Below are 25,471 nucleotides of genomic sequence, written 5' to 3'. Positions count from 1 at the left end.
TAAACCCACTAAGGACCCTAAGTGTGCACCACCACACTCACATCCCACCCCCACCCCCGGCCTGTGTGATCTTAAGACGCGCGCGCGGTGACTAAAACACACCCAGACCCTTAGGGGACCTACTTGCATGTTCACTGTGTGATGGGATATTCAAAGGAATCAACTCAGTCCCTTTAGGGCCTACTGTGTGCCTGCCCGTGCTGGGACTTGTAAAGGAATCGGACCCAATCACTAACGTTTGAGTTTACCTGCTGTGTCCCTTCTGAAGAGAAGACTCAAAACTCCAAAAGAGGACTTATGTGTGTTCTTCCAGTGCTTGGGACCATTAAGTAATTAGACTTAGTGCTAGATCCCCCAAACCACCTACTGTCTCACCACTCCAAGTTGAGGGTGGTTGAACTTGGATCTAGATCCCAAGGAGAGCCTACCCCATTCTGGGAACCACTGAGTCCCTAAAGAGTGGTCCTCCTATGGACTGACAAAATGACAATTTTAAATATTTGGTCTGAGAAGGACTCACCAGGAAGGTGACATTGAAGCAAAGACCTGAAGGAAGTGAGGAAGGGAGCCAGCTTCACAAAAAGCATTCCAGGCCAAGGGGAGAGCAAATACAAAAGGCCCTTAGAGGGAAGCCAGACTGCGTGTTTAAACAGGAAGAGGCCAGTATGGCTGGAGCAATGGGAATAAAGAGAAAAGGATAAGAAATGAGGGTATAAGAGGGACCAAACTGTGTAGGTCATTTATGAGGACTTTGGCTTTTGACTGAAAGAGTCAGACAAGACCCAATGGGAGGGTTCTAAGCCAAAGGGAAGTGATGACTGAGGTGTTAACGGGGTCTCTCTGGCTGAGTGGATGATTGTGGAGGGCAGTGGGGAAACCAGGAGGCTAGGGTGTGGGCTGCTTCTATAGCCTAGGCTGGCTGTGCCTGTGGCTTGAACCAGATGTCGAAGATTCTGGATATATTGCTTCAGGCAAAGACAAGATTTCTTGATCAGCTCGCTGTGAGGTGTGAGAGAAAGAGTCAGGGATACTTCTGTGACTAGAATAGATGTGTCACTTTCCAAGATGGACTAATTTCTGCCAGACCCAAGCTTTTATGTTCTTAAGCCCTCCTCTCTGTGATGCAGGACTTTGGTTTGAGCCTTCAGGCACCCAAATCTGTGTTAATTTGTGCCTTCTGGAGTTTGGGGAAAGACGGTAATGAACAGGGAGGTGGGAGTCTGGATATTCCTCACAGTATGACAAATGACCCTGGGAGAAAGACTGGTTCGATTTCAAACCCCTAACAATTGATCCCGTAATAATCATGAAGAGGGTAGGGACTCGTGTTTGTTCAGTGATGCATCCCCAACCCTTATCGAAGTACCTGGCACTGGGTAAGCGTTAAACAAGCAATACCTGCATGAATAAGGATACTTCCGCTGGGATACTTTTCCCTCGGCCCACTCTGCAGATAGTCCCAGGACTCGAAACTCCTTTCCCTAGGTAAAAACTAGAGATGAGAAACTGTAACCAGGCGTCTCAAGCCCCAGATCGGACCTTTGAAAAGCGCACGCTAGCTCACGATTGGGCCGGAAGTGATGATCAACGGGCATTCAGCCCAATAGGATTTCGGAGCTCTCCCGGATGGGCGTGGCCTTAATGGCTCCAGAGACGGCTTTTCCGCGGGCGTTCTAGCCTCGCGGAAAACTCTCACACACGCTGACTCGCTCCGCTTCCGGCCGGCCTCAATTCCGCTTCCGGTCCGACTCTGGCGTCTTTGCTGAGGGTCACATTGAGCTGCAAGGTGCTTCGGGGGTGTCTTTAGGTGAGTGTCCAGGGCTTGGGAAGCTGGGACCCTATCCTGGGGAACTGAGGAACCGGACCCTCGTTTCCCCGAGGACGAAGTGAGTTTCCGGCCCGCGGCGTCTGCACCGCCCCCCCCCCCAACCCCGGTCCCTAGGGTCCTGTTCTGTTAGTATTCGTAGCTAACGATTATTTCGGTCTTCCTTAATTAATGCCGGGTAACGTTTCACGCGACTTTATTAATTCATTTAATCTTCACTCCAGCCCTATGAGGAAAGGCCCGTAATTATCCCTTTTTGACAGTGAAGCAACTGAGGATCAGCGATATTGAGCTACTTAGCCGGCGACCGGGGTTTGGATTCCGTAGTTAGGACTGTAGTGCCCTCAATCAGCGGGCCCTAGGCAGGCGTGGCTCCCGTGGCTTGCCCGGGCCGCGGCCTGGCCTTGCACCCAGGTTTCTGGTTCCTCCTCCCTCTTGAATGTTAGAGGGCCCAAGAGTCATTCCTGAACCACCCTCCCTCCCAGGTCTCCCCCCAAAACAACACTTCAGAACAACTCTTCTTCTGTGTCCCAGCGCTGGTATTCTACGTCTCCTCCCCATGCACCTCTACCCTTTCCCCCCAAAGATTCTACTGTGGTGCCCCAGATCCCCACCACTACCTTGGGTCCCTTGAATTTAACACTGGCCTGCTCACTACGTTGGGTCCCTTGAATTTACATGGGCCTTTGTAACCCCATTACTCTTTGAATTCTCTGGAATAGAGGCAGTTTCACATTCCATGGAGAAAACTGTGTGTCACCTCATAAGAGATACAGCAGAGCTTTGTGATTCTCAGTCTGCAAAGTCCATAGAATGCAAGGTGTGCTAGTACTTGAAGGGGGGAAAATTACATATGTATTTTTCCTAACCTTTTTAAAAATTTCTTTCTTTTTAACTGTTTATTTTTGAGAGAAGCGAGCGGGGAGGGGCAGAGAGGGAGACAGAGAGTCCCAAGCAGGCTCCTGGAGTGTCAGCACAGAGCCTGACGCGGGGTTCCAACTCACCAACTATGAGATACAAACTGAGCTGAAATCAAGAGCTGGAGGCTTAACAGACTGAGCCATCCAGGCACCCCTTTATTCTTCTTAATCTCTAATTTAAATGTAGCATTTCCTTTTAAGAATGGAGGCATCAGGGGCGCCTGGGTGGCTCAGTCGGTTAAGCGGCCGACTTCGGCTCAGGTCACGATCTCACGGTCTGTGAGTCCATGAGTTCGAGCCCCGCGTCGGGCTCTGGGCTGATTGCTCAGAGCCTGGAGCCTGCTTCCGATTCTGTGTCTCCCTCTCTCTCTGCCCCTCCCCCATTCGTGCTCTGTCTCTCTCTGTCTCAAAAATAAATAAAGTTAAAAAAAAAAAAAAGAATGGAGGCATCAATCTTGGTAACAGTCATCATCTGTCGCTTTGTCAGCAATCAAAATCACGGGTCATCTTATATCACATTATGGTTGCGGATGTCACAGAAATACATCTTCACTCGTGACTACTTCAGAATTGTGGTAGTTAATAAATCCTCTGCTACATACAACTGGTTTTCTTTATGGCCCTATGCAATCTTTTAATGCATTAAAAAATATTCTGAGAAAGGGTTCATTAGATCCCTGAGGAGTTCGTGGTACCAAGGAGATTAAGAACCTCTACAGTGTAGATCTGTCAGTGATGGAGTGTGGCTCCTCCACTTGTATGACCTTGGGAAGTCACTTGGACACCCTGTCCCTTGTCTGTGAAACAGTGATAGTGATAAGTAATAGTTCCTACCTTTTAGAGTGGCTGCAGGAGTAAAGTGTGTAGAACAGTGCTTGGCCTATACTGAGTACTCAGTGAATGTTGGCCAGTGTTATTTTGGGACGAATAAGGCCCGATTTTGCTAAGGAGTCCCATCCCCCCGCCCTGCCAAGCCCTGCTGTGACTTCCACACTTAGATGTGTGGATTTGCCCCACCCTTTACCTCTGTTTGTATATGCTGAGAGGTAGAAGGTTGTGGCTGATTCACACCTAACCTACCCCGTTATTCTGCGTCTGGGTGGACTGACCTCCCCATGCCCAGGTCCCTTAGAACTTTTGCCAACCTCCATTGCCTATGCCTCCAGGACTCAGCACCATGGCAGAAGACATCAAGACCAAAATCAAGAACTACCAGACTGCCCCTTTTGACAGCCGCTTCCCCAACCAGAACCAGACCAGGAACTGCTGGCAGAACTACCTGGGTAAGCAGGGTGTAGACGTGGGAGGGGATGCAGACCTATTCCTGGTCCCTCACCTCGTGTCGCTTATCTGTTGTTTCCTACTGGATCTGTACATCCCAGGCCTCTTTTTTTGTTGTTGTGGGCATCCCACCTTGCAGGGCCCATGCCCCTCATCACAGCTGTGTTCAAGTTCCAGGATCTAGGTCAGGATCACAAACTTTGGTTCCTATAATGATTTTTTTTTTTTTTTGAAGACTATTTGTGTGTATATGTGACAGATGTAACATACATAAAGGAAATATGTAAAGCATAATGTACACCTAAATGAATAATACTAAAGTGATTCCCCTGCGTAACTATAACCTGGATAAAAAATTAGATACTGGCCAGCATCCTGAGCTTCCCTGCCTACTGCATGCCTTGCCTTGAATACAGCATCCTACTGTGCCCACTAGAGATGTAACCTTGCCGACTTAAGGCAATCACATTTTGGTTTTATCACTGCTTTTAGGTTTGCCTCTTGATGAACTTTATAGACATTATACATAGTCTCGGTTTTTTAATTTCTTCATTTGGCAGTTTTGAAGATTCATCCATGCTATGATGTATGGTTTGGTCATTTTCATAGTGTATAATTTTCCATAATTTATTTCTGGACCCTTGCATGGTTTCCAGTTGGGGGCTTTTATGAATGATGATGCTATGAATGTTCTGTGTAATTTGATGTGCATATGAATGCTTTTGTTATGTAGAGAATGTGCCCAGGAGTACAATACTTGGAGTATTTTTCTCTTTTTTAATTAATTTTCTACTTTTATTTATTTATTTTAAAGATTTTATTTTTAAGTAATCTTTGCACCCACTGTGGGGCTCAAACTCACAGCTTCGAGATAAAGAGTTGCATGCTCTACCGACAGGCACCCCTTAATTGCCTACTTTTAAAGGTGTTTTTATTTTTAGTTTATTTATTTATTTTGAGAGAGAGAGCTCCACCAGGGGAGGGCCAAGAGAGAGGATCCCAGGCAGCCTCCCCATAGTTCAGCACAGATCCTGGTGGGAGAAAGGAGAGGCTCAGACTCACAAACCATAAGATCAGGACCTGAGCTGAAACCTATAGTCGAATGAATGAGCCATCCAGGCGCCCCTAGTTTCCTACTTTTAAAAACAAGATTATCCCCTTCCCGTCTTAGGATGCCAGCATCTTAGCATCAAGATCATCTTCCCTTTCCCTTGCCCTGGTTTTGGACTTCCATAGTCCCTGCACATGTCCCTCATGTTACCTCCTCATTCCTGACCCCAGAATTTTCAGGTCAAACAGTAGTTCTCTAGGGGCCACGAGATCAATTTGGCGAGGCATGTCTAGCCTTTTTCAGCACATTTGTAGGAATGTACATTCTTTGTCAAACGTGTGTGTGTGTATGCATAACTGCTGTGAAGTGAAAAATATTTCTCTGAGTTTTGATCAAAAATGTGTTCTAGGGGCAACTGGGTGGCTCAGTTGGTTAAGTGTTGGGCTCTTGATTTTGGCTCAGGTCATGATCACACAGTTTGTGAGTTGGAGCCCTGAGTTGGGCTCTTCACTGACCTCACAGAGCCTGCTTGGGATTCTCTGTCTCTCTGTCTCTCTCTCTCTGCGTGCTCCCCCTCCCCCACTTGTTCTCTCTCTCTCTCTCTTTCTCTCTCTCTCTCTCAAAAATAAACATTTTTTTAAAAATGTGTTCCAGTCCTTGGTCTGGGCTGAACCTGAGCCCCTTTCTTCACAGACTTTCACCGCTGTGAGAAGGCGATGACTGCTAAAGGGGGTGATGTCTCCGTGTGTGAATGGTACCGGCGTGTGTACAAGTCCCTCTGCCCCATATCCTGGGTATGTACTGCCTGCTGGAGCCCTTGGAACGCTGGATGGGGTCTTAGCAGAAGGGAGTGTAGTAACTCGGTGGGGCTCATCTGTGAGAGGCAGAGGAAGCACAGGGCATCGCACTGTCCATGGGACTTGACCTTTGCTTTGTGGAATTGCCCTCCTTCTCTCTTTTTAATGATACTCTCAGCCAGTCAGGACTCTCAGCTGGGGCAACTGGGGCCGTCTCCATGCTACATCCATCTTGCTCATGCAGCCCACAAATATGCGTATGGCCGGCTCCCTGTCCCTGTGGGGCTCGCCATCTTGTGCAGTTCTGTGCCTTTTATTATGAACACATTGAAATTATACATAAAAGTAGAGAGAATAATTCAGTGACCTTCCACTTATACCCACTCCCCAAATTGAGTATTTTCAAGATTTTTCCACATTCCCTTCTTCTGTCCCCTTTTCTTTGCTATAGTATTCTGAAGGAAATCTCAAACATGTCTTTTTACCCCCACCTACTTCCGTGTGCTTCTCTAGAAGATGCAGACACAGTAAGGCAATCTGGCTAGCCCTGATTGACCAGACCTTTTGTCACTATTTAATACTCTGTCATACACTTTAAATAAAGAATTTATCTTTAGGGGCCCAAGTCCTTCTGATTGAGCCCCCCGCCTCCCAAATATTTATGTTTAACATTGTACTATTTCCTCAAATCAAAGATCCTCTTGACTGCAAGAAACATTGAGAAATCTTTTTTTAAAATGCCAGAAAGGAATGCAATTAATGCTAATTTCATTATGCAAAATGCAAAATTCATTCTCTCTCTGACCCTCCCCCATTCATGCTGTGTCTCTCTCTGTCTCAAAAATAAATAAACGTTAAAAAAAAAAAAAAAGCCAACTGTGAGCAGTACAGTAAAATAAAAAGTAGAAGCCGTCTTGTGCTCCCCAGTGCTCCTTCCCTGAGGTAACTAGTGTTAACTCATTCCCTTTTTCCTGTGGAGCCTCTGTATGGATGAGTCACACGACGTAGTCTTCAAATTGCTTTGACTTCTCAGTGTGTCTTGAAGCCTTTTTTTATAATAATGCATACAGATCTGCCGTTTTAGGTTTTAGTAACTTTCAGATGCTTTTATTTAACTGATTCCCTTTTGATGGAGATTATGTTCTAATTTTTCAGTATATATGAAGCATCCTTGATGTACGCCTTTGGGGCTTATTTCTTGAGAACAGATTGCCTTAATGCAGTCTTCCTCAGCTTGCTTGGCTCTCCTCCCACCTCTCTGGCCACAGTGTCTCATGTGTCTTTGAGTGCCCTGTGCCCTTCCAGGATTTCTCCTTGTCGCTGGGTGATCTTGGGTAGCATGATGTTGTGAATTCATAACATCCCTCCTCCAGCCTCAGAGCCTCCATTGGGTGCATGCTGGACAGAGGCCTGGGAAGCATGCTTCCGGCCCCGGTGCTGCCCTACGCCCCATTCTCCAGGACCTGGGCCTGCCCTTACCTTGGGAGCAGCAGATTGTGTGGTTCCTACCCTCAGGTGCCTGCTGTGTCTGCCCTGTTAGGGCTGAATATAAATGTATTCTGCCAAGTCCCTTTTAAACCTGGCTGCCCTGGCTTCTTTATTTTAAAAACTTGGTGAAGTAAAAACAAGTGTTTTGTTATTGCTGTTGTTGTTAAATTTTTTTTTCATGTTTATTCATTTTTGAGAGAGACAGAGCATGAGCCAGGGAGGGTCAGAGAGAGAGGGAGACCCAGAATCTGAAGTAGCCTCCAGGTTACGAGCTCTCAGCACAGAGCCCGACGAGGGGCTCAAACTCATGACCTGTGAGATCATGACCTGAGCTGAAGTCGGACACTTAACCGACTGAGCCACCCAGGCACCCCTGTTTTGTTTTTTATGAAAAATATAACCACTTCACAAAAACTTAAAAAAATAGAGAAAGGGCAGAAAAATGTTCCCCATCCTCCTGACCTCCCTAATAATACTGTAGCATTTCCAGGTGTTTCCTGTGTATTATTTTCAATTAGTCTCTAATCCCAGTATGTGTATTTTGGAAGGGCATTTAAAACATTTTTTCCAACCATGTTTTATTTTCCAGGTTAAAAAATCTTGAGTTTCTCTATGAAAAAATAGCACTGACTTTTGTGGAATCTTCAAAACAGGAGATTTATGTAATGTAGAAAGTGAAAGCCCCCGAGCCATTCCCTTCTGATCCCAAAGTTAACTTTCCTTAGTCATTTGGCACAAATCTTTTACTTCCTTTTCTGTGTGCTAATGTGTGTGTATGTGTAGATGTGTGGTTATGTACTTTTTAATACTAATATGGGTCATACTCCTGACACTGTTTTATGCTTTGCTTTTTTTACTTAACATGCATTGTGTACCTACTTCCATGTCCATACAATCTGCTCACTTATTGGGCAGCCATCATCTTAATAGTTATAAAATATTTCCTTCCCTTTTAGCTGGATTCACATGTTTTCACTATTTTAGATGATACTTCAGTGTACATTTCCATTCCAGGAAATGTTTTCTTCTCTATTTGAATGGTTCCCTTAGTTTCCTTTCCATGAAGTGGGATTATTGGGCAAAGTGAAATTTCCAAGTTATCAGACCAACCTGATCCTTTAAAAAGAGATGGAGAGGAGGGTAAGGGCATTAAGGAATCTACTCCTGAAATCTGTTTCATATGCTAACTAATTTGGATGTAAATTTTTAAAAAATATAATAAAATTTAAAAAAAAAGGAGATGGAGAGGGGTGTCTGGATGACTCAGTTGGCTAAGCATTCAACTTTGACTCAAGTCATGATCTCATGGTTCCTGGGCTCGAGCCCTGCATCGGGCTCTGTGCTGACAGTGCAGAGCCTGGAGCCTGCTTCGGATTCTGTGTCTCCCTCTCTCTCTCTGCCCCTTGCCCACTCGAGCTCTATCTCTGTCTCTCAAAAATAAACATTTTTTAAAAAGAGAGAGATGGAGAGAGGGTCAATCCCAGCGACTGAGAAGTTCACTCATAGAGTACTGTGGACTGTGGACAGTACAAGTCCAGTATGAGGGAATCCAGGTGAGCGTTGACCTGAAAAGATGTCCATCTCCACTCAAGTCATCAGGAAAACACAGCTTAAAACAACAGAGAGAAGCTTGTTTTTACCTTGCATTCTGGTGCAAGAATTATAAAGATGGACAGTGCTAAATGTTAGTTGTTCTATAAATTGGTACAATCTCTTTTGAGGTCAGTTTGGCAGGATCTTTCAAAATGGAAAAAAACATACACGTGGCAGTTTTGCATCTAGACCTACAAAGATGCTCCTGTGTGAGGATCTTCATTGCAGAGTTGTTTGTAATTCGGAAACAACCCGAGCTAGATAAATGTTGGTACATTTATCTTGATCTTTGTGACAGAAAACAGAAAGAGCTCTAAGACTTGTGGGAAAAGCAAGTTGCAGGACAATATGTAGTGTGGCCCAATTTGTCTGTATGTTTTTTAAAGTACAGAGTATTCATGATACATGGTGTGTAAGTATGTAAATAAAATACACATCACTTAACTATGAGCCAGCTCATTTGTAAGCACTTGATATCCTCTAAGGGCAAACATGCTGAAAAACAGGATGAGGTGGATACTGTTATCGCTATCCTCATTTTTTTTTTTTTAATGTTTTATTTATTTTTTGGAGACAGCGCGAGCAGGGGAGGGGCAGAGAGAGGGAGACACAGAATCCGAAGCAGGCTCCAGGCTCCTTGCTGTCAGCACAGAGCCCGGTGCAGGGCTTGAACCCACAAACCATGAGATCATGACCTGAGCTGAAGTCAGACGCTTAACCGACTGAGCCACCCAGGTGCCCCTCACTGTCCTCATTTTATACAATTAAAAACTGAGGCCCTGAGGGGTGCCTGGGTGGCTCAGTCTGTCGCGCATCCAGGTCTTGATTTTGGCTCAGGTCATGATCTCATGGTTTCGTGAGTTCAAACCCAGTGTCCAGTTCTGTGCTGGGCGTGGAGCCTGCTTAAGATTCTTTCTCTTTCCCTCTGCCTCCCTCCCCACCTTGTGTGTTCTCTCTCTCTTTCTCAAAATAAAAATTTAAAATAAAAAAAAAAAACAGGCCCTGAAAGATTAAGTAATTTGCCCGAGGTGTCACAGCTAGGCATTCAGACTCAGTCTTCCTTATTATCCGTGCTTTGGTCCACTGCCTCTAATACATGGCATATATATGTGAGTGTGAGGGTGTGTGTATATCAGTGGTTGTGCTTCTGACTGCCTGTAGGAAGGTCCACAGGTTGCGGAGTGTTTCTTCTAGGGAGCGTTAACAGTTTGATACGGGCCTTTCTGTTATTTTTTATATGCCTATATGCGTACATCTGTGATCAGCAGGATCACACTCTGTATTCAGTTTTGCACCTTTTTGCACTTGGGAGATCCACTCGTGCCAGGGCATAGATGAGCCTCTTTTTTGTCTCGCAGCTGCCTAGTGTTCTTTCCTGTATTCTGACAACCATCACTGAGTGTTAACTCTGGGGTTCCTGAAATACAGCACAGCCGTACTCTTGAACCTCTTTACAGTCACACATCTCCCCAGGGACAGCCCTGCAGTGAATGTGGGATTTTTCTGCATGTTACTCGCCCCCCTCCAGCCCTCACTCCTGAAATAGTGGCAGTACTGGGCTTACTTGTTGACGACTGAGCAGGTGAGCAAAGTGAGGAAGACCAAGGTCACTCATCTGGTTTCCCCACAGGGGAAGGGAGTAACATTGGCTGTGTTTCCACAGGTGGCAGCCTGGGACGACCGCCGGGCGGAAGGCACGTTTCCTGGGAAGATCTGAACTGGCTCCACCCACCTCTCCTCCGTACTCCATCCTTCTCCTAGGGCAGTGAAGGGGGACCTGGGTACATGGTGATCCCCACCCTGGGATCCTGAAGCATGGCTTAACTAATAATAAACACTCATTGGAAAAGTGTAAGACTGTGTATGTGTGAAAGAGCTGGATGATCGGGCAAGAAGCTGGGGTAGAATTAGTACCTTGACCAATAAGAGGGGCTTCAGGGTGATTGTTTTTTTTTCTGTTTTGTTTTGTTTTATGTTATGTTATTAAACTGACTGCCTTCTCTATACCAGACAGTAGAGTGAGTTGATTATACAAAATAGCCTCGAGCCCCTATCCATGCTAAAATTTATCTGATTATTCCTTATTATCTATATAATTACAAGAAACTTTTTTTATGTAATTTTTGAATCATGTGAAAACAGTATAATAAAAACTTCTGTGTAGCCATCACCTAGTTTTAACAGTTATCAACAGAATACCAATCAGTTTCATCTCTAATTATTCCCCTCCCCCCTAGGTGATTTTAAAGCAAATCCTGGGGATTTATCCAGAGATAAGTAAGTGTATGTATCTCTTAGAGATGCAGATTTATTTTACACATGATTACACTGCCATGATTACATCTAAGATATTAACGGTACACTTTTAATATCGTCTGATCGGTTTTCTTCACAGTGTGGAATTTCTCCCTCTATTTTGGTCCTCCTTTTTCATGTTGATCGTGGTGATGATCGGAGGTCGTTTTAAGCAGACCAGATAAACATTTTTTCTTGCTGCCCCCAAAGGAATTGCCACACAATAGTCCAGAATATCACCCACCACATTTGTCAGCAGGGAGCTCCTGAGACAGTTGACTCGCTTAGAGCACCAGGTTGTGGCTGAATTGGTGTTTCCTCAAGACCACTCAAGTGGTTGAGAGACAGGCTTATCTGAAGCATATTCGGGCGAGCAGAGAGAGGATTCTTGCATTGAGGGAAAATGGCCTAGGGAGGGGTCTTCTGAAATGGCTGCCTATGAGGAGGAGAGGCTCTAAACAGAGGATCCTCATGTATGCCCAGGGACTTTGAGGAACTGTAGCTTATGTCATGTGTCGGAAATAAGAAAGAGCTTAAACATGGTGAGAATTTCAAGTGAATCAGGAAGTCCAGAGAAAAGTCCAGATATAAGACTCTCTCTGACCCCAGATGCCCAATTCTGTCTGGAGGCAACCGCCATCAGCAGTTTCCCATGCATTCTTCCCGAGACTGCCCACACATCTAGAAGTATTTATATGTGTATATATAAATATATATACTTGATACGTATTTGATTTGGTAAAGCTTTGATATGGTTCTATTTCCTCTCTGATCCACCACTTCTTGTTTGCTCCTGCAGTTCCTGCCAAGCTGGCCTTCTCAGTGTGACAGGAACTGTGAGCAAACCAGAAGTGTCAACGTATGCCAGGCTGGCTCCAACTTCAAGGCCTTTGCACTTGCTGTTTGCCCTGCCTGGAAAGCCTTTCCACCACATACCCACCAGGTCTTCCTCACATACAACTTAGGCCCTCCCTTGATCTCTTGACCTACGGTTTCAACCCCCATACACAACGTTTGCAGCCCTTGACTCCTTTTGTTTCGTAAGCACTTGACCACTAACATTCCCTATGTTTTACTTAATTCATCCTTGATAATTTCCCCCCTCCACACACACTGGAATGTAATTTCCATGAGGGCAGGGATTTTTTAAAATCTATATTCCCTCTTTAAATACTTTATTATGAAAAATTTCAAGCATACAGAAAAAGTGGACATCCGTATAGTTGCTATCATACCCACCGCTTAAATTTAACAATTGTTAATATTGTTAAATTTACTGTACAATTAATTTACAAAGTATTCTCATATTTACTTTGTGTCTACATATTCTTTTTACTGAACCAATGAAAAGTGCAGTTGGAAGAGTGCCTGGATGGCTCAGTCAAGCGTCCGACTTTAGCTCAGGTCATGACCTCACGGTTCATGGTTTAGAGCCCCACGTCAGGCTCTGCTGGCAGCTCAGAGCCTGGAGCCTGCTTCAGGTTCTGTGTCTCCCTCTCTCTTTACCCCTCCTCCACTCACGCTCTCTCAAAAATGAATAAACATTAAAAAAAAATTTTTTTTAATAAAAGTACAGTAGGCCCTCAAGCAAGGTGAGGGTTAGGAATGCCGACAATCCATGTATTAAAAAAAAAAAAATCTATAACTTTCGACTTCCCACAAACCTAGCTACTAGTAGCCTACTACTGACTGGAAGCCTTTCTGATAACCGAAATAGTCGATTAACACTCGATTATTTTCTATGTTCTATGTATTATATACTATCCTTACAATAAAGTAAGCTAGAGAGAAGAAAATGTTATTTAAAAACCATAAGAAAGAGAAAATACATTTACAGTACTGCATGTATATGTAAATCTGCTCGTAAGTGGACCCTTGCAATTCAAATACGTCTTGGTTCAAGAGTAACTAATTTCCAAACATCTTGACACTTCAGTCCTAAGCACTTAAGTATGTATCTCTGAAAAATGACGCGTTCCTTCATACCATTATCACTTGTAAGAAAAACTAACATTAATTCTCTAATGTCTGATATTCCGATTTCCCAAATTGTACCCCAAAAGTCTTCTATACTGTTGCTTGTGTTTTGTTCCAGGATCCAATGAAAGTTCAAATTCTACGTTGTTTTTTTAGGTCTCTAATGTCTTTTTAAATTCTACGGTAGCCTCCCTGCTCCGCCCCACCCAGTTTTATAAGATGGGACTTTTTTTTAAGAGGCCAGGCCAGCTGTCTTGTAGAATGTCCCCCACTCTGGATTTGCCTAATTGTTTTCTCATGGTGTCAATTAACTTCTGCCATCTTCTGGAGATCTTACAAACTGGAAGTTTGCTCTAAAGACCTGATTAGGTGCAGGGTAAGTACTTTTTACAAGAATCCTTCCTATGTATCTGACTTCTTGCTTCCCGTCAGGAGGTACTTGGTGCCATGTTGCCCCAATAGTGCCGGTCAAGTCTAATCCCTGGGAATGGTGATGGCCACCAGGTGTCTCCTCCAGAAAGATGTTACCCTTTTTGTCACAGGCAGATGACCTGTTGGGTGGTGCTGTGATGAATGGTTCTGCCATGGCACCTGCACAACCTTGCACATCTCCACGTAAGCCACACAGGGAAAACTTAACTGTGATCTGACCCGAACTTTGGCAGAAGGCCTGCTGACTCCGGAAACGAAGATGAGTGGTCTTGTGAAGAGCTGCCGTGAGGCAGTTTCTCATCCACTTCCGTCTCTTCTTTAATGTTTATTTCTGAGAGAGAGAGATAGTGCAAGCAGGGGAGGGGCAGAGAGAGGGAGACACAAAATCTGAAGCAGGCTCCAGGCTCTGAGCTGTCAGCACAGAGCCCAATGTGGAGTTTGAACCATGAACCATGAGATCATGACCTGAGCCGAAGGTGGACGCTCAACTGATGGCCACACAGGCGCCCCCCCCCCCGCCCCCACCTCTGTCTCTTGCAGGAGACTCCTACAAGACCATTTCTCATCCACCTCCCTTGTTTCCGTTCAGCATAGGACTTTCTTCCTCACCCTTCCGTAGAGCTGCAGGCTATAAAACGACTCTGAAGCTACCATGCTGAGCACCTTACCTGCCTTATCTCTGGCCTAACAACTGGAGCTAAAAATTTTATTATGACCCCTACTATACAAGTGAGGAAACTGACACTTCCAGCCCTCTGCCAGTTGACGTGGCTGTGGATTTCCTTTTCGTGTGTCTGTGCAGGAGAGGGTTCAGTGCAGAAAACCGAAACCTCCCAAAGCATATTCAGTAGAAAGAGACTTAATGTGAGGAATTTGGATATAGTATCACACCCTTATTTCATTATATTTAACTCAACACGAGCCTACATTTTACAGTTTTGTTGTTTTTTTATGTTTATTTTTGAGAGCATGAATGGGGAGGTGCAGAGGACAGCATCTGAAGTTGGCTCTGCGTTGACAGCAGAGAGCCCGAAGTGGGGCTCACGAACCTGAGCTGAAGTCGGATGCTCAAACGACTGAGCCACCCAGGTGCTCCAATATTTCTTATTTTTAAGTCATCTCTATACCCACCATGGGGCTTGAATTCACAACCCCAAGATCAAGAGTCACATGCTCCACCAACTGAGCCAGTCAGGCACCCCGAACATTTTTAATGACATTTATGAGACCGTTGGAAATTTGAATACTGACTGAATATTTTATTCTGTTAAGGAGTTATTGTTAATTTTTTAGGTGTGATGACAATACTGAGGTTGTGTTTTAAGGTTTTCTTTTTTAGAGATACTTCCTGAGAGTACTGAATACTGTCATATTTATGGTTTCCAAAAATGCTTAAAATTGGATCAAAACTCCTTAGCAGTTGGAAGACCAAGAGAAGCGGGCTCTAGCCTGGGTTTGCAGAAATGACTCTCAAGAAAATACTCAAGGGGTGCCTGGGTGGCTCAGTCAGTTATACGTCTGGCTACGGCTCAGGTCATGATCTCACAGTTCGTGAGTTTGAGCCCCACATCAGGCTCCGGGCCGTGGAGCCTGCTTCAGTTTCTGTGTCTCCCTTTCTCTCTCTGTCCCTACCCTGATCGCTCGCTCCCACTCTCCCTCTCTCTCTCTCCCTCCCTCTCTCCCCCCCTCAGAAAATGAATAAAACATTTTTTAAAAATTAAAAAAAAAATACTCCAGCACAGGCATGCTACAGGGCCCAGCTACCCCTCCTATAATTGAGAAGTTGAGGAATCAGGCAGTGCCTACTGGTGCCATGAACATGCTATTACAACTGCTCCAGGAGCAAGAGCCCACCATTCCCATGGCTGCTACACGGCATAAAGCTGGAGCCAGGGTAGGGGTGTCCAGGACTGCTTGGAAAATACCTCAAGCGGAAGGGGGTTACCCTGCCTTACTGCCACTCCCCCCCGTACTCCCAATCTTAGGGGCTTTCACTACCAGAACCAATTGGACACCCCGAACTGTAAGTGAAGTTGAGCCCAGGTAACCTTTTTTCCCCCAGCTTTACATATTGTGTAAGTTTATGCTGTACAACATAATCATTTGATTCATGTACATATTACAAAATGATACCGTAATAAGGTTGGTTAATACATCCATCACCTCACATAATTACTTTTTTTTGAGAGAGAGGGAGATCTAGAGAAGCAGGGCTCACCCAAAGCAGGGCTCGGACTCATTAACTGTGAGATCATGACCTGAGCCAAAGTCAGGTGCTTAACCAGCTGAGCCACCCAGATGCCCGCTCACATAATCACTTTGTGTGTGTGTGTGTGTGTGTGTGTGTGTGTGTATTCATGTGGCGAGAATATAGAAAATTTACTCTTAGCAACTTTTAGGCTCATAATACAGTGTTGTTAACCATCGTCACTATGCTGTACATTAGAATCCCAGAACTTTCTTCAATTTATAACTATAAGTTTGTACCCTTTGACCAGTATCTCCCATTCCCTGCCCCTGCCCCCCAACCCCCACCAGCCCCTGGCAGCCACCATTCTACTCTGTTCCTATGAGCTTTTGTAGATTGTACACATAAGTGATACCAGGCAGTATTTGTCTTTGGCTTGTTTCACTTAGCACAGTGCCCTCAGGGATCACCCATGTTGTCACAAGTAGATTTCCTTCTTTTTAAAGACTGGGTGGTATTCATGCGTGTGTGTGTGTGTGTGCACTACATTTTCTTACCCATTTATCAGTCTACGGACACTTAGGTTGTTTCCATACTTGGCTATTATCAATAGTGCTGCAGTCAACATGGGCGTGCAGATAGCTGTTCGAGATCTAGTGATTTCATTTGCTTTGGATATATATCCACAAGTGATGTTGCTGGTTTATATGGTAGTTCTATTTTTAACTTGAACTTTCCTACTGTTTCCACAGTGGCTGTACCAGTTTACAGTCCCACCAACAGTGTGCAAGGGTTCTCTTTTCTCTACATCCTTGCCATTATTGGCTATCTCTTATCTTTTTTATCATAGTCATTCTAACAGGTGTGAAGTGATATCTCATTGTGGCTTTGGTTTGTATTTCCCTGGTCATTGGTGATGTTGAGCACCTTTTCATGTAACTTGGCCATTTGCATGTGTTCTTTGGAGAAATATCTATTCAGGTCTTTTGCCTGTTTTTAAATTGGGGTTTTGTTGGGGGCGGGGGGGGTTTGAGTTTGTTACATATTTTGGATGTTAACTCCAAGATATGTGGTTTACAAGTATTTTCTCCCATTTCATAGGTTTCCTTTTCATTTTGTTGACAGTTTCCTTTGCTGTAAAGAAGAAGAACTGGGTTTGATGTAATCCCAGTTGTTTATTTCTGCTTTTGTTGCCCTTGCTTTTGGTGTCAAATCCAAAAAGTCATTGCCAAGGTCAACTTCAGGGAACTTATCCCTGTTTTCTTCCAGGAGTTTTATGGTTTTAGGTCTCATGTTTAAGTCTTTAATCTGCTTGAGCGGATATGTGTGGTGTAAGATAGGGTTCTAGTTTTTCGCATGTTGCTCTCAAGTTTTCCCAGCACCATTCATGCAAGAGCCTGTCCTTTTCCTCATTATAAATTTTTGGCTCCTTTGTCAAAAATTAGTTGACAGTATATGCACAGGTTTATTTCTGGGCACTCTGTTCTGTTTCATTGATCTGTGTGTCTGTTTTTAATGCCAGTACCATACTGTTTTGATCACTTATAGCTTTGTGATATAGTTTGAAATCAGGAAGTGTGATGCCTTCAGCTGTATTCTTTTCAGTCTTACTTGGGCAATTCTGGTCTTTTATGGTTCCATACAAATTTTAGGATTGTTTTCTCTATTTTTGTAAAAAATGCCACTGGAATTTTGATAGGGATTACACTGAAGTTATAGATAGCTTCAGGTAGTGTAGACATTTTAGCAATGTTAATTCTTCTAGAACACAGAATACCTTTCCATTTATTTATGCCTTCTTCAATTTCTTCCATCAATGTCTTACAGTTTTTAGTATGCAGATCTTTCACCTCCTTGGTTAAATTTATTCCTAAGTATTTTGTTCCTTTTGATGCTATCATAAAGATTGTTGGGGTGCCTGGGTGGCTTAGTCGGTTAAGCATCCAATTCAGCGCAGGTCATGATCTCGCAGTCCATGAGTTCGAGCCCCATGTTGGGCTCTGTGCTGACAGCTCAAAGCCTGGAGCCTGCTTTGGATTCTGTGTCTCCCTCTCTGTCTGCCCCTCCCCTGCCTGCACTTTGTCTCTCTTTCTCTCAAAAGTAAGTAAACATTAAAAAAAAAAAAAAAAAAAAAAAAAAAAAAAAGATGGTTTGTTTCTTTTTCAGATAGTTTGTTGTTAGTGAATGTTGGTTTGCAAATTGACCTCTACAAACAAAGGGCAAGGAGAGACTGAAGAAAGAGGTAGACTGCTCAGATCGGTAGGTGGAAGGTTTAATAAGCAAGAGAACTTTATCAGGCTTGTCTTGGACAGCCACAAAATGGGTATGTTTCTGCACCTACTTACCAGAATCTTAAAGTTTGCATAGAGGCCTTAACTGGGTTCAGTAATGTATACCTTCCAGATGGTCTCAACAACACCTTACTCTGTCAAGGCTATGTCCTTGGAATATCTCCCACTGTGGGAATGGTAGGCAGAGCGTACATTCCAAAGATACAGTAGTGGGTGAGGAGCCTCCAGCTGCCCGGATCCAGCTCAGGGGTCAACAAGCAGTCCTGTCTTTTTACCTCCTCCAACAGTGTATCGAAATGCATTTTTGTATGTTTATTTTGTATCCTTCAACTTTGCTGAATTTGTTGATTAGTTCTAACAGTTTTGGGGTGGAGTTTTAGGATTTTCTTTATATAAGATCATAACATCTACAAAGAGAGACTATTTTACTTCTTCCTCTCTGATTTGGATGCCTTTTTTTCTTTTTTTTTTTTTTTTGCCTAATTGTTTTGCTTTGTGTTTCCAGTACTAGATTGATAGGAGTGATGAGACTGGGAACCTTTGTCTTCTTCCTGAACTTAGAGGAAAAGGTTTTGGCTTTTTGTTGTTGAATTTGATGTTAGCTGTAGGCTTGTCATACATGGCCTATATTATGTTGAGGTATGTTTCCCCCTTGCCCAGTTGAAAGTTTTTATTGTTACATTAAAGAATGTTGAATTTTGTTAAATGCTTTTTTTGCACATACTGGGATGATCCTATCATTGTTATCTTTTTATTTTGTTAATATAGTGTCAATCACATTTATTGACTTACATATATTGAATCATCCCTGCATCCCAGGGGTAAATCTCACTTGATCGTGGTATATGATCCTTTTCATGTGATGCTGAATTCAATTTGCTAATATTTTGCTGAGAATTTTTCATTTGTATTTATCACGGATATTAGTCTATAGCTTTCTTTTCTACTAGTGTACTTATCTGACTTTGGTATCAAGGTAATGCTGACCTTGTAAAATGATTTGACAGTGTTCCCGTCCCTTTAATTTTTTGGAGAAGTTTGAGAAGGATTGTTATTAAGTCTTCTTTAATTCTTTTTAAGTTTATTTATTTATTTTGAGAGAGAGCAAGAGAGGGGCAGAGAGAGAAGGAGAGAGACAGAATCCCAAGCAGGCTCCACACTGTCAGTGCAGAGCCCCACTTGTGGCTCAAACTCACAAACTGTCAAGAGTCAGACTCTTAACCAACAGAGCTACCCAGGGACCCCGTATTAATTCATCTTTAAATGTCTGGTAAAACTCACCAATGAAACCATCTTGTCCTAGACTTTTCTTTGTTAGGAGGTTTCTTATTACTGACTCAATCTCCTTACTTGTAACCAATCTGTTCAGATTTTCCATGTCTTCATAATTCAGTCTTGGTAGGCTCTATGTTTCTAGGAATTTATACATTTTTTTTTCTAGGTTGTTCAATATGTTGGTAAACAATTTTTCATAGTAGCCTCTTACGTCCTTTGTATTCCTGTGTTATCAGTTGTATAGTCTCTTCCATTTTTTATTTTACTTATTTGAGTCTTCTTGTTTTCTTTGTCTAGCTAAAGGTTTGTCAGTTTTGTTTATCTCTTTAAAAGACCAATTCTTGGGGTGCCCAGGTGGCTCCGTCTGTTGAGTGCCCGACTCCAGCTCAGGTCACGATCTCACGGTTTGTGAGTTGGAGCCCCGTGTGGGGCTCTCTGCTGTCAGTGCAGAGCCTGCTTTGGATCCTCTGCGCCTCCCCTGCTTACACTCTGTCTCTAAAAAAAAATGAACAAACATTTTTTAAAAAAGAAAGAAAAAGACCAATTCCTAGTTCCATTGATTTTTCTATTGTGTTTCTGGTATCTTCATTTATTTCTGCTATGATCTTTGTTATTTCCTTCCTTCTGCTAACTTTGGGATTTGGTTTTTTTTTCTTTTTTTTTTTTTTTTTAGTTCCTTGATGTGTAAATTCTGGTTGTTTGAGATTTTTCTTTTTTCTTAATGTAGGCATTTATCTCTCTAAACTTCCCTCTTAAATGTTTCTGCTGCCTCCCATAAATTTTGGTATGCCGTGTTTCCATTTTCATTTGTCTCAAGTTGTTTTCTTTATTTTCTTTCGATTTCCCCTTTGACCCATTGGTTGCTCAAGAGCATGTTGTTTAATAGCCACATATTTGTGAATTTTCCAGGGCTTTAAAAAAAATCATTTTCTCCTTTTTATAACATTGTGATCAGAAAAGATGCTCGTTACGATTTCAGTCTTAAATTTTCTAAGATTTGTTCTGGGGCCCAACATATCATCTATCCTTGTGAATGTTCCGTGTGCACCTGAGGAGAAGTGTGTTCTGCTGCTAGTGGATGGAATGTTCTGTATATGTCGGCTGGTTCTATTCAGTCTAAAGTATACGGCTCATGTCCGATGTCTCCTTATTGATGTTACATCTGGACGATCTATCCATTGTTGAAGGTGGGGTATTGAAGTCCCCTGCTATTATTGTGTTGTCTGTTTCTCCCTTCGGATCTGTTAGTACCTGCTTAATGTATTTAGGTGCTGCAATATTACCTGTATATATACAATTTTTATATTCTATTGATGAATTGACCCCTTTATCGTTACATAATGACCTTCTTTGTCTCGTTACAGTTTTTTACTTCAAGGCTATTTTGTCTGATGTAAATATAGCGTATCGCCCTTTCTCCCTCTCTTCTCTCTCAGGGACTCGACCATTGCATAGAGTTTATCTTAATGGATCCCATCATTCACTTGGGCTTTTTTCATTCTTTATTTTTTTTAATGTTTTTATTTGTTTTTGAGAGAGAGACAGAGTGTGAGCAGGAGAGGAACAGAGAGAGAGAGGGAGACACAGACACAGCAGGCTCCAGGCTCTGAGCTGTCAGCACAGAGCCCAATGTGGGGGGCTCGAACTCACAAACCCGCAAGATCATGACCTGAGGCAAAGTCAGACGCTTAACCAACTGAGCCACCCAGGCGCCCTGGCTTTTTTCACTTTAAAAAAAAAAAATGGTTTTTTTTTGTTTTATTTTGAGAGAGAGAGAGCATGAGCAGGGGAGGACAGAGAGAGAGTCCCAAGCAGGCTCCACACTCAGCATGGAGCCCGATGCAAGGCTCAATCTCACAACTATGAGATCATGACTTGACCTGAAATCAAGAGTGGAGGCTTAACCAAGCCACCCAGATGCCCCAACTGTTTTTCATTCTTTACTCCACTTGATCCAGTCTGTTGCTGATTCTTTGTATTGCAGTTTTCATTTCATTCATTGTATTCTTCACTCCAGAATTTCTTTTTGGTAACTTTTTTGTAAAAGTTTTATTTATTGGGGCGCCTGGGTGGCTCAGTCGGTTAAGCGGCCGACTTCGGCTCAGGTCACGATCTCACAGTCCGTGAGTTTGAGCCCCGCGTCAGGCTCTGTGCTGACAGCTCAGAGACTGGGGCCTGCTTCAGATTCTGTGTCTCCCTCTCTCTCTGACCCTCCCTCATTCATGCTCTGTCTCTCTCTGTCTCAAAAATAAATAAACAAAAAAAAAATTAAAAAAAAAAAAGTTTTATTTATGTGTGTGTGTGTGTGTGTGTGTGTGTGTGTGTGTGTGTGTGAGAGAGAGAGAGAGAGAGAGAGAGAGAGAGAGAGAGAGAGAACATGAGCAGGGGAGGGACAGAGGACCCAAAGCGGGCTCTGTCCTGAGAGCAGATGGCCCTATGCGGGGCTCAAACTCATGAACCGTGAGATCGTGACCTGAGCTAAAGTCACTCACTTCACCGAGTGAGCCAGCCAGGCACCACTTTTTTTGATACTTTTTAATGACTTATATCTCTCTGTTAAACTTCTAGTTTTGTTTGTGTGTATTTTTCCCTAATTTCTTGAATTGTCTTTCTGTGTTTTCTCATAGCTCACTGAACTTCCTTAAACAACTATTTCAATTCTTTATCAGGCAAATCACAGATATCCTTTCTTTGGGGTCAGTTACTGGAAAATTATTGTGTTCCTCTGGCGGTATGTTTCCTTGATTTTTCATGTTCCTTGAAGTCTTGCATTGCTGTGTTTGCATTTGTAGAAGCAGTTACCTTATCCAGTCTTTACTGATGGCTTCAGGTAAGAAATACCTTCCATAAGCTTTGTGAGGGATTCTGACGCTTTCTCAGACCTTTTCTATGGATACACCTGCTCCATACTTCTTGTTCCCTCTTGGGGAAGGGGGTGCTTTTTTTAAATTTTTTATTTTATTTTATTTTATTTTATTTTATTTTATTTTTATTATTATTATTATTTTTTTTTTTTTGAAATTTACATCCAAATTAGTTAGCATATAGTGCAACAATGATTTCAGGAGTAGATTCCTTAGTGCCCCTTACCCATTTAGCCCATCCCCCCTCCCACAACCCCTCCAGTAACCCTCAGTTTGTTCTCCATATTTATGAGTCTCTTCTGTTTTGTCTCCCTCCCTGTTTTTATATTATTTTTGTTTCCCTTCCCTTATGCTCATCTGTTTTGTCTCTTAAAGTCCTCATATGAGTGAAGTCATATGATTTTTGTCTTTCTCTGACTGACTAATTTCACTTAGCATAATACCCTCCAGTTCCATTCATGTAGTTGCAAAAGGCAAGATTTCCTTCTTTTTGATTGCTGAGTAATACTCCGTTGTATATATACACCACATCATCTTTATCCATTCATCCATGGACATTTGGGCTCTTTCCATACTTTGGCTATTGTTGATAGTGCTGCTATAAACATGGGGGTGCCTGTGTCCCTTTGAAACAGCACACCTGTACCCCGTGGATAAATGCCTAGTAGTGCAATTGCTGGGTCGTAAGGTAGTTCTATTTTTAGTTTTTTGAGGAACCTCCATACTGTTTTCCAGAGTGGCTGCACCAGCTTGCATTCCCAAGGGAAGGGGGTGCTTTTTAAGATGATAAGCCTCCTCTTGATCCTGCGCAGCCACACCAAGTGCTGCCTGCCTCCCGTTTGCTTTCCGTTGGGTTGTGCTTATTGCTCAAGTTTGCTTGCTTTCTCCCGGCCCCTCTGAGTCAGCGAACTTTCTGCACATGCTTACTAGCCACCTTCAGAGACTCACTCTCAGTCCTCATGGGCATCCACAGGGAGCCAGCCACGGGGTGGGCGTGGGTGTGTGGGTGAGGCATGCACAGCACAGGGGATGCCCATGGATCAGTTGAGGGGACCCACAGGCAAAGCATGGGCGGTCTCCCTGATGTCTGCAGTGCAGTCAGTAGGATCCAAGTCCCTTTGATGCTTTCCAAGACCCCCAGCTGCTGTTCTCCCAGCTGCTTCCTGACCCCTAGTTGCGTAGAACTTCTCTTCAGTGCATCCAGTCTGAGGTTTTTCCACCAGGTGTGTGATGGAACTTCTCTGCTGGACTCCCAGGTTTCCACAAAGGTACTCTTGTCCATGGGTGATTGTCAAAATCAGTGTTCTTTGGGGTAAAGAGAGTAGAAAAACTATTTCACCATTTGATTACATCACTCTCAACCTTTTCAAAGGTGCAAAAACTCTCCAGGAAAAATATGTTTCTTACCTTCTCCTCTAGCCATGAGAAGGTGACTGCCATTACTGGTTTCTTGTGTCTCCTTCCAGAGATAGTTTATGCATTTGCAAAGAGACTTTCCCTCCTGCCTGCCTGTCCACCACCGTAGCCTGCTATTCCTGGTGTTCTGAACCTTGCTTTTCTTCATTGATAACAGTACTTAGAGATCATTCCTCGTCAATCTGATATTCTTAAGGTTTTCAAATTGTGCAAGCAATACATGAATATATTCTCCTGATTAAAAACAAGAAAAGGAAGCTGTTCCGGCAAAGGCAGTATACACACAGAGAAGCAGGACAGTGTAGCGGTTAAGGGGATAGGCACTAGAGCCAGACCGCCTGGGTTCGAACTCAGGCTCTACCGCTTACCAGCTGTTAGACTCTGAGCAAGTTCCTTGACTTCTCTGTGTCTCTGTTCCCTCATCTATAAAATGAAGTTAATGACCCCTTCTTCATAGAGCTGTTGTACAGATTAAATGAGATACTACATGTATGATGCATAAAATAGTGCCTAATACTATATGTAGGATGTTTAGAACCGTGCCCAGTGGGTTGGAAATGCTCTCTAACTATCAGCTGCTCTCGACACATTGGTCTTTCTAGGCTGTGGACATACCAAGGAAATATTCCTTCTAAATATCTTCTATTATTATTATTGTTATTATGGTAAGAACACCTAACACGAGATCTAGTCTCTTGACAGATTTTTAGTTTACAATACAGTATTGTTAACTAGAGGCACAATGTTGCCCAGCGGATCTCTCACACTTATTCGTCTTGCATAACTGAAACTTTGGACCTATTGATTAGCAACTCCCCCTTTCCCCTTCCCCCCAGCACTGGCAACCACCAGTCCACTCTCTGCTTTAATGAGTTTGACTATTATAGATACCTCTATAAATAGAATTATGCAGTATTTGTCTTTCTGAGACTGGCTTATTTCATTTAGCATGATGCCTTCAAGTTTCCTCCATGTCGCCACATATTACAGGATATCCTTCTTTTCTTTTCTTTTTTAAAGTTTATTTATTTATTTTGAGAGAGAGAGAGAGTGCACATGTCAGCGAGCAGGGGAGGGGCAGGGAGAGAGGGAGAGACTCCCAAGCAGACTCCACACTCTGTGCAGAGCCGACGTGGGGCTCAATCTCATGGCCAGGAGACCATGACCTGAGCCAAAAATCAAGAGTTGGTCACTTAACCAACTGAGTCACCCAGGCGCCTCAGGATATCCTTCTTTTCTAAGGCTGATTAATATTCCACTGTACGTATATACCATGTTCCCTCTGTCAGGAATGTTCTTTCCTGCCTTTTACCTGCTGGCCTCATTCTCCTCCTCTGCACCCCAGGCTGCGTGAGGCGCCTCCTCTGGGTTCACGCATTCACCTTTGTGTTCCCCACTGGCCCTGATCACTCTGGCCCATGCTTCCTCTCTCGGGGCCTGGGTCACTTCAGCATCTCCCTGACCGTACTGGGCTGTCATTCTCTGGTGAATGTCTTCCTATTCTCCTGTGAGCCTGGGAGGGCAGAAACTGAGCTGGCCTGACCACCACTGTTTCCTAGCATGGCCCCACATAGGGCTGGGCCTGAGAAAACTCATTAGGTGCACCGTGTCCTTAATGCTTTAGTTCTGGCCTGACCATGTGCTTGGTGCTCAATGAATTTGAGAAAAAAATAAAAGGACCTTTTGACAACTCTGCCTCAGTGCTTTCCTCCTTGTTTCACAATCTCACACCCCGTCCTAGTCTCCCTGTGCCTTCTCTCTTCTTTCCGCCTCATCCA

The 25,471-nt window shown here is 43.5% G+C and overlaps 1 protein-coding gene across 2 annotated transcripts; it reads left to right on the top strand.

Moving 5' to 3' along the window:
• Positions 1-1,673: 1,673 nt before the first annotated feature.
• LOC102959649 (cytochrome c oxidase subunit 6B1) lies at positions 1,674-10,810 on the top strand. Of its 2 annotated transcripts, none has more exons than XM_007096778.3 (4): positions 1,674-1,807; positions 3,912-4,028; positions 5,771-5,871; positions 10,619-10,810. In XM_007096778.3, the coding sequence occupies exons 2-4, from the start codon at positions 3,923-3,925 to the stop codon at positions 10,670-10,672; spliced, it is 261 nt and encodes an 86-aa protein (XP_007096840.1). In that variant the 5' UTR covers positions 1,674-1,807; positions 3,912-3,922; the 3' UTR covers positions 10,673-10,810. The 2 variants fall into 2 exon arrangements, with proteins under 2 accessions (XP_007096840.1, XP_007096841.1); XM_007096779.2 differs by lacking the exon at positions 1,674-1,807 and adding an exon at positions 1,862-1,886.
• Positions 10,811-25,471: the final 14,661 nt, after the last annotated feature.

This window comes from Panthera tigris, chromosome E2, assembly GCF_018350195.1.
Source record: "Panthera tigris isolate Pti1 chromosome E2, P.tigris_Pti1_mat1.1, whole genome shotgun sequence".
In the NCBI taxonomy this organism is placed as follows: domain Eukaryota; kingdom Metazoa; phylum Chordata; class Mammalia; order Carnivora; family Felidae; genus Panthera; species Panthera tigris.
This window is presented reverse-complemented; position numbering and strand designations above follow the sequence as displayed.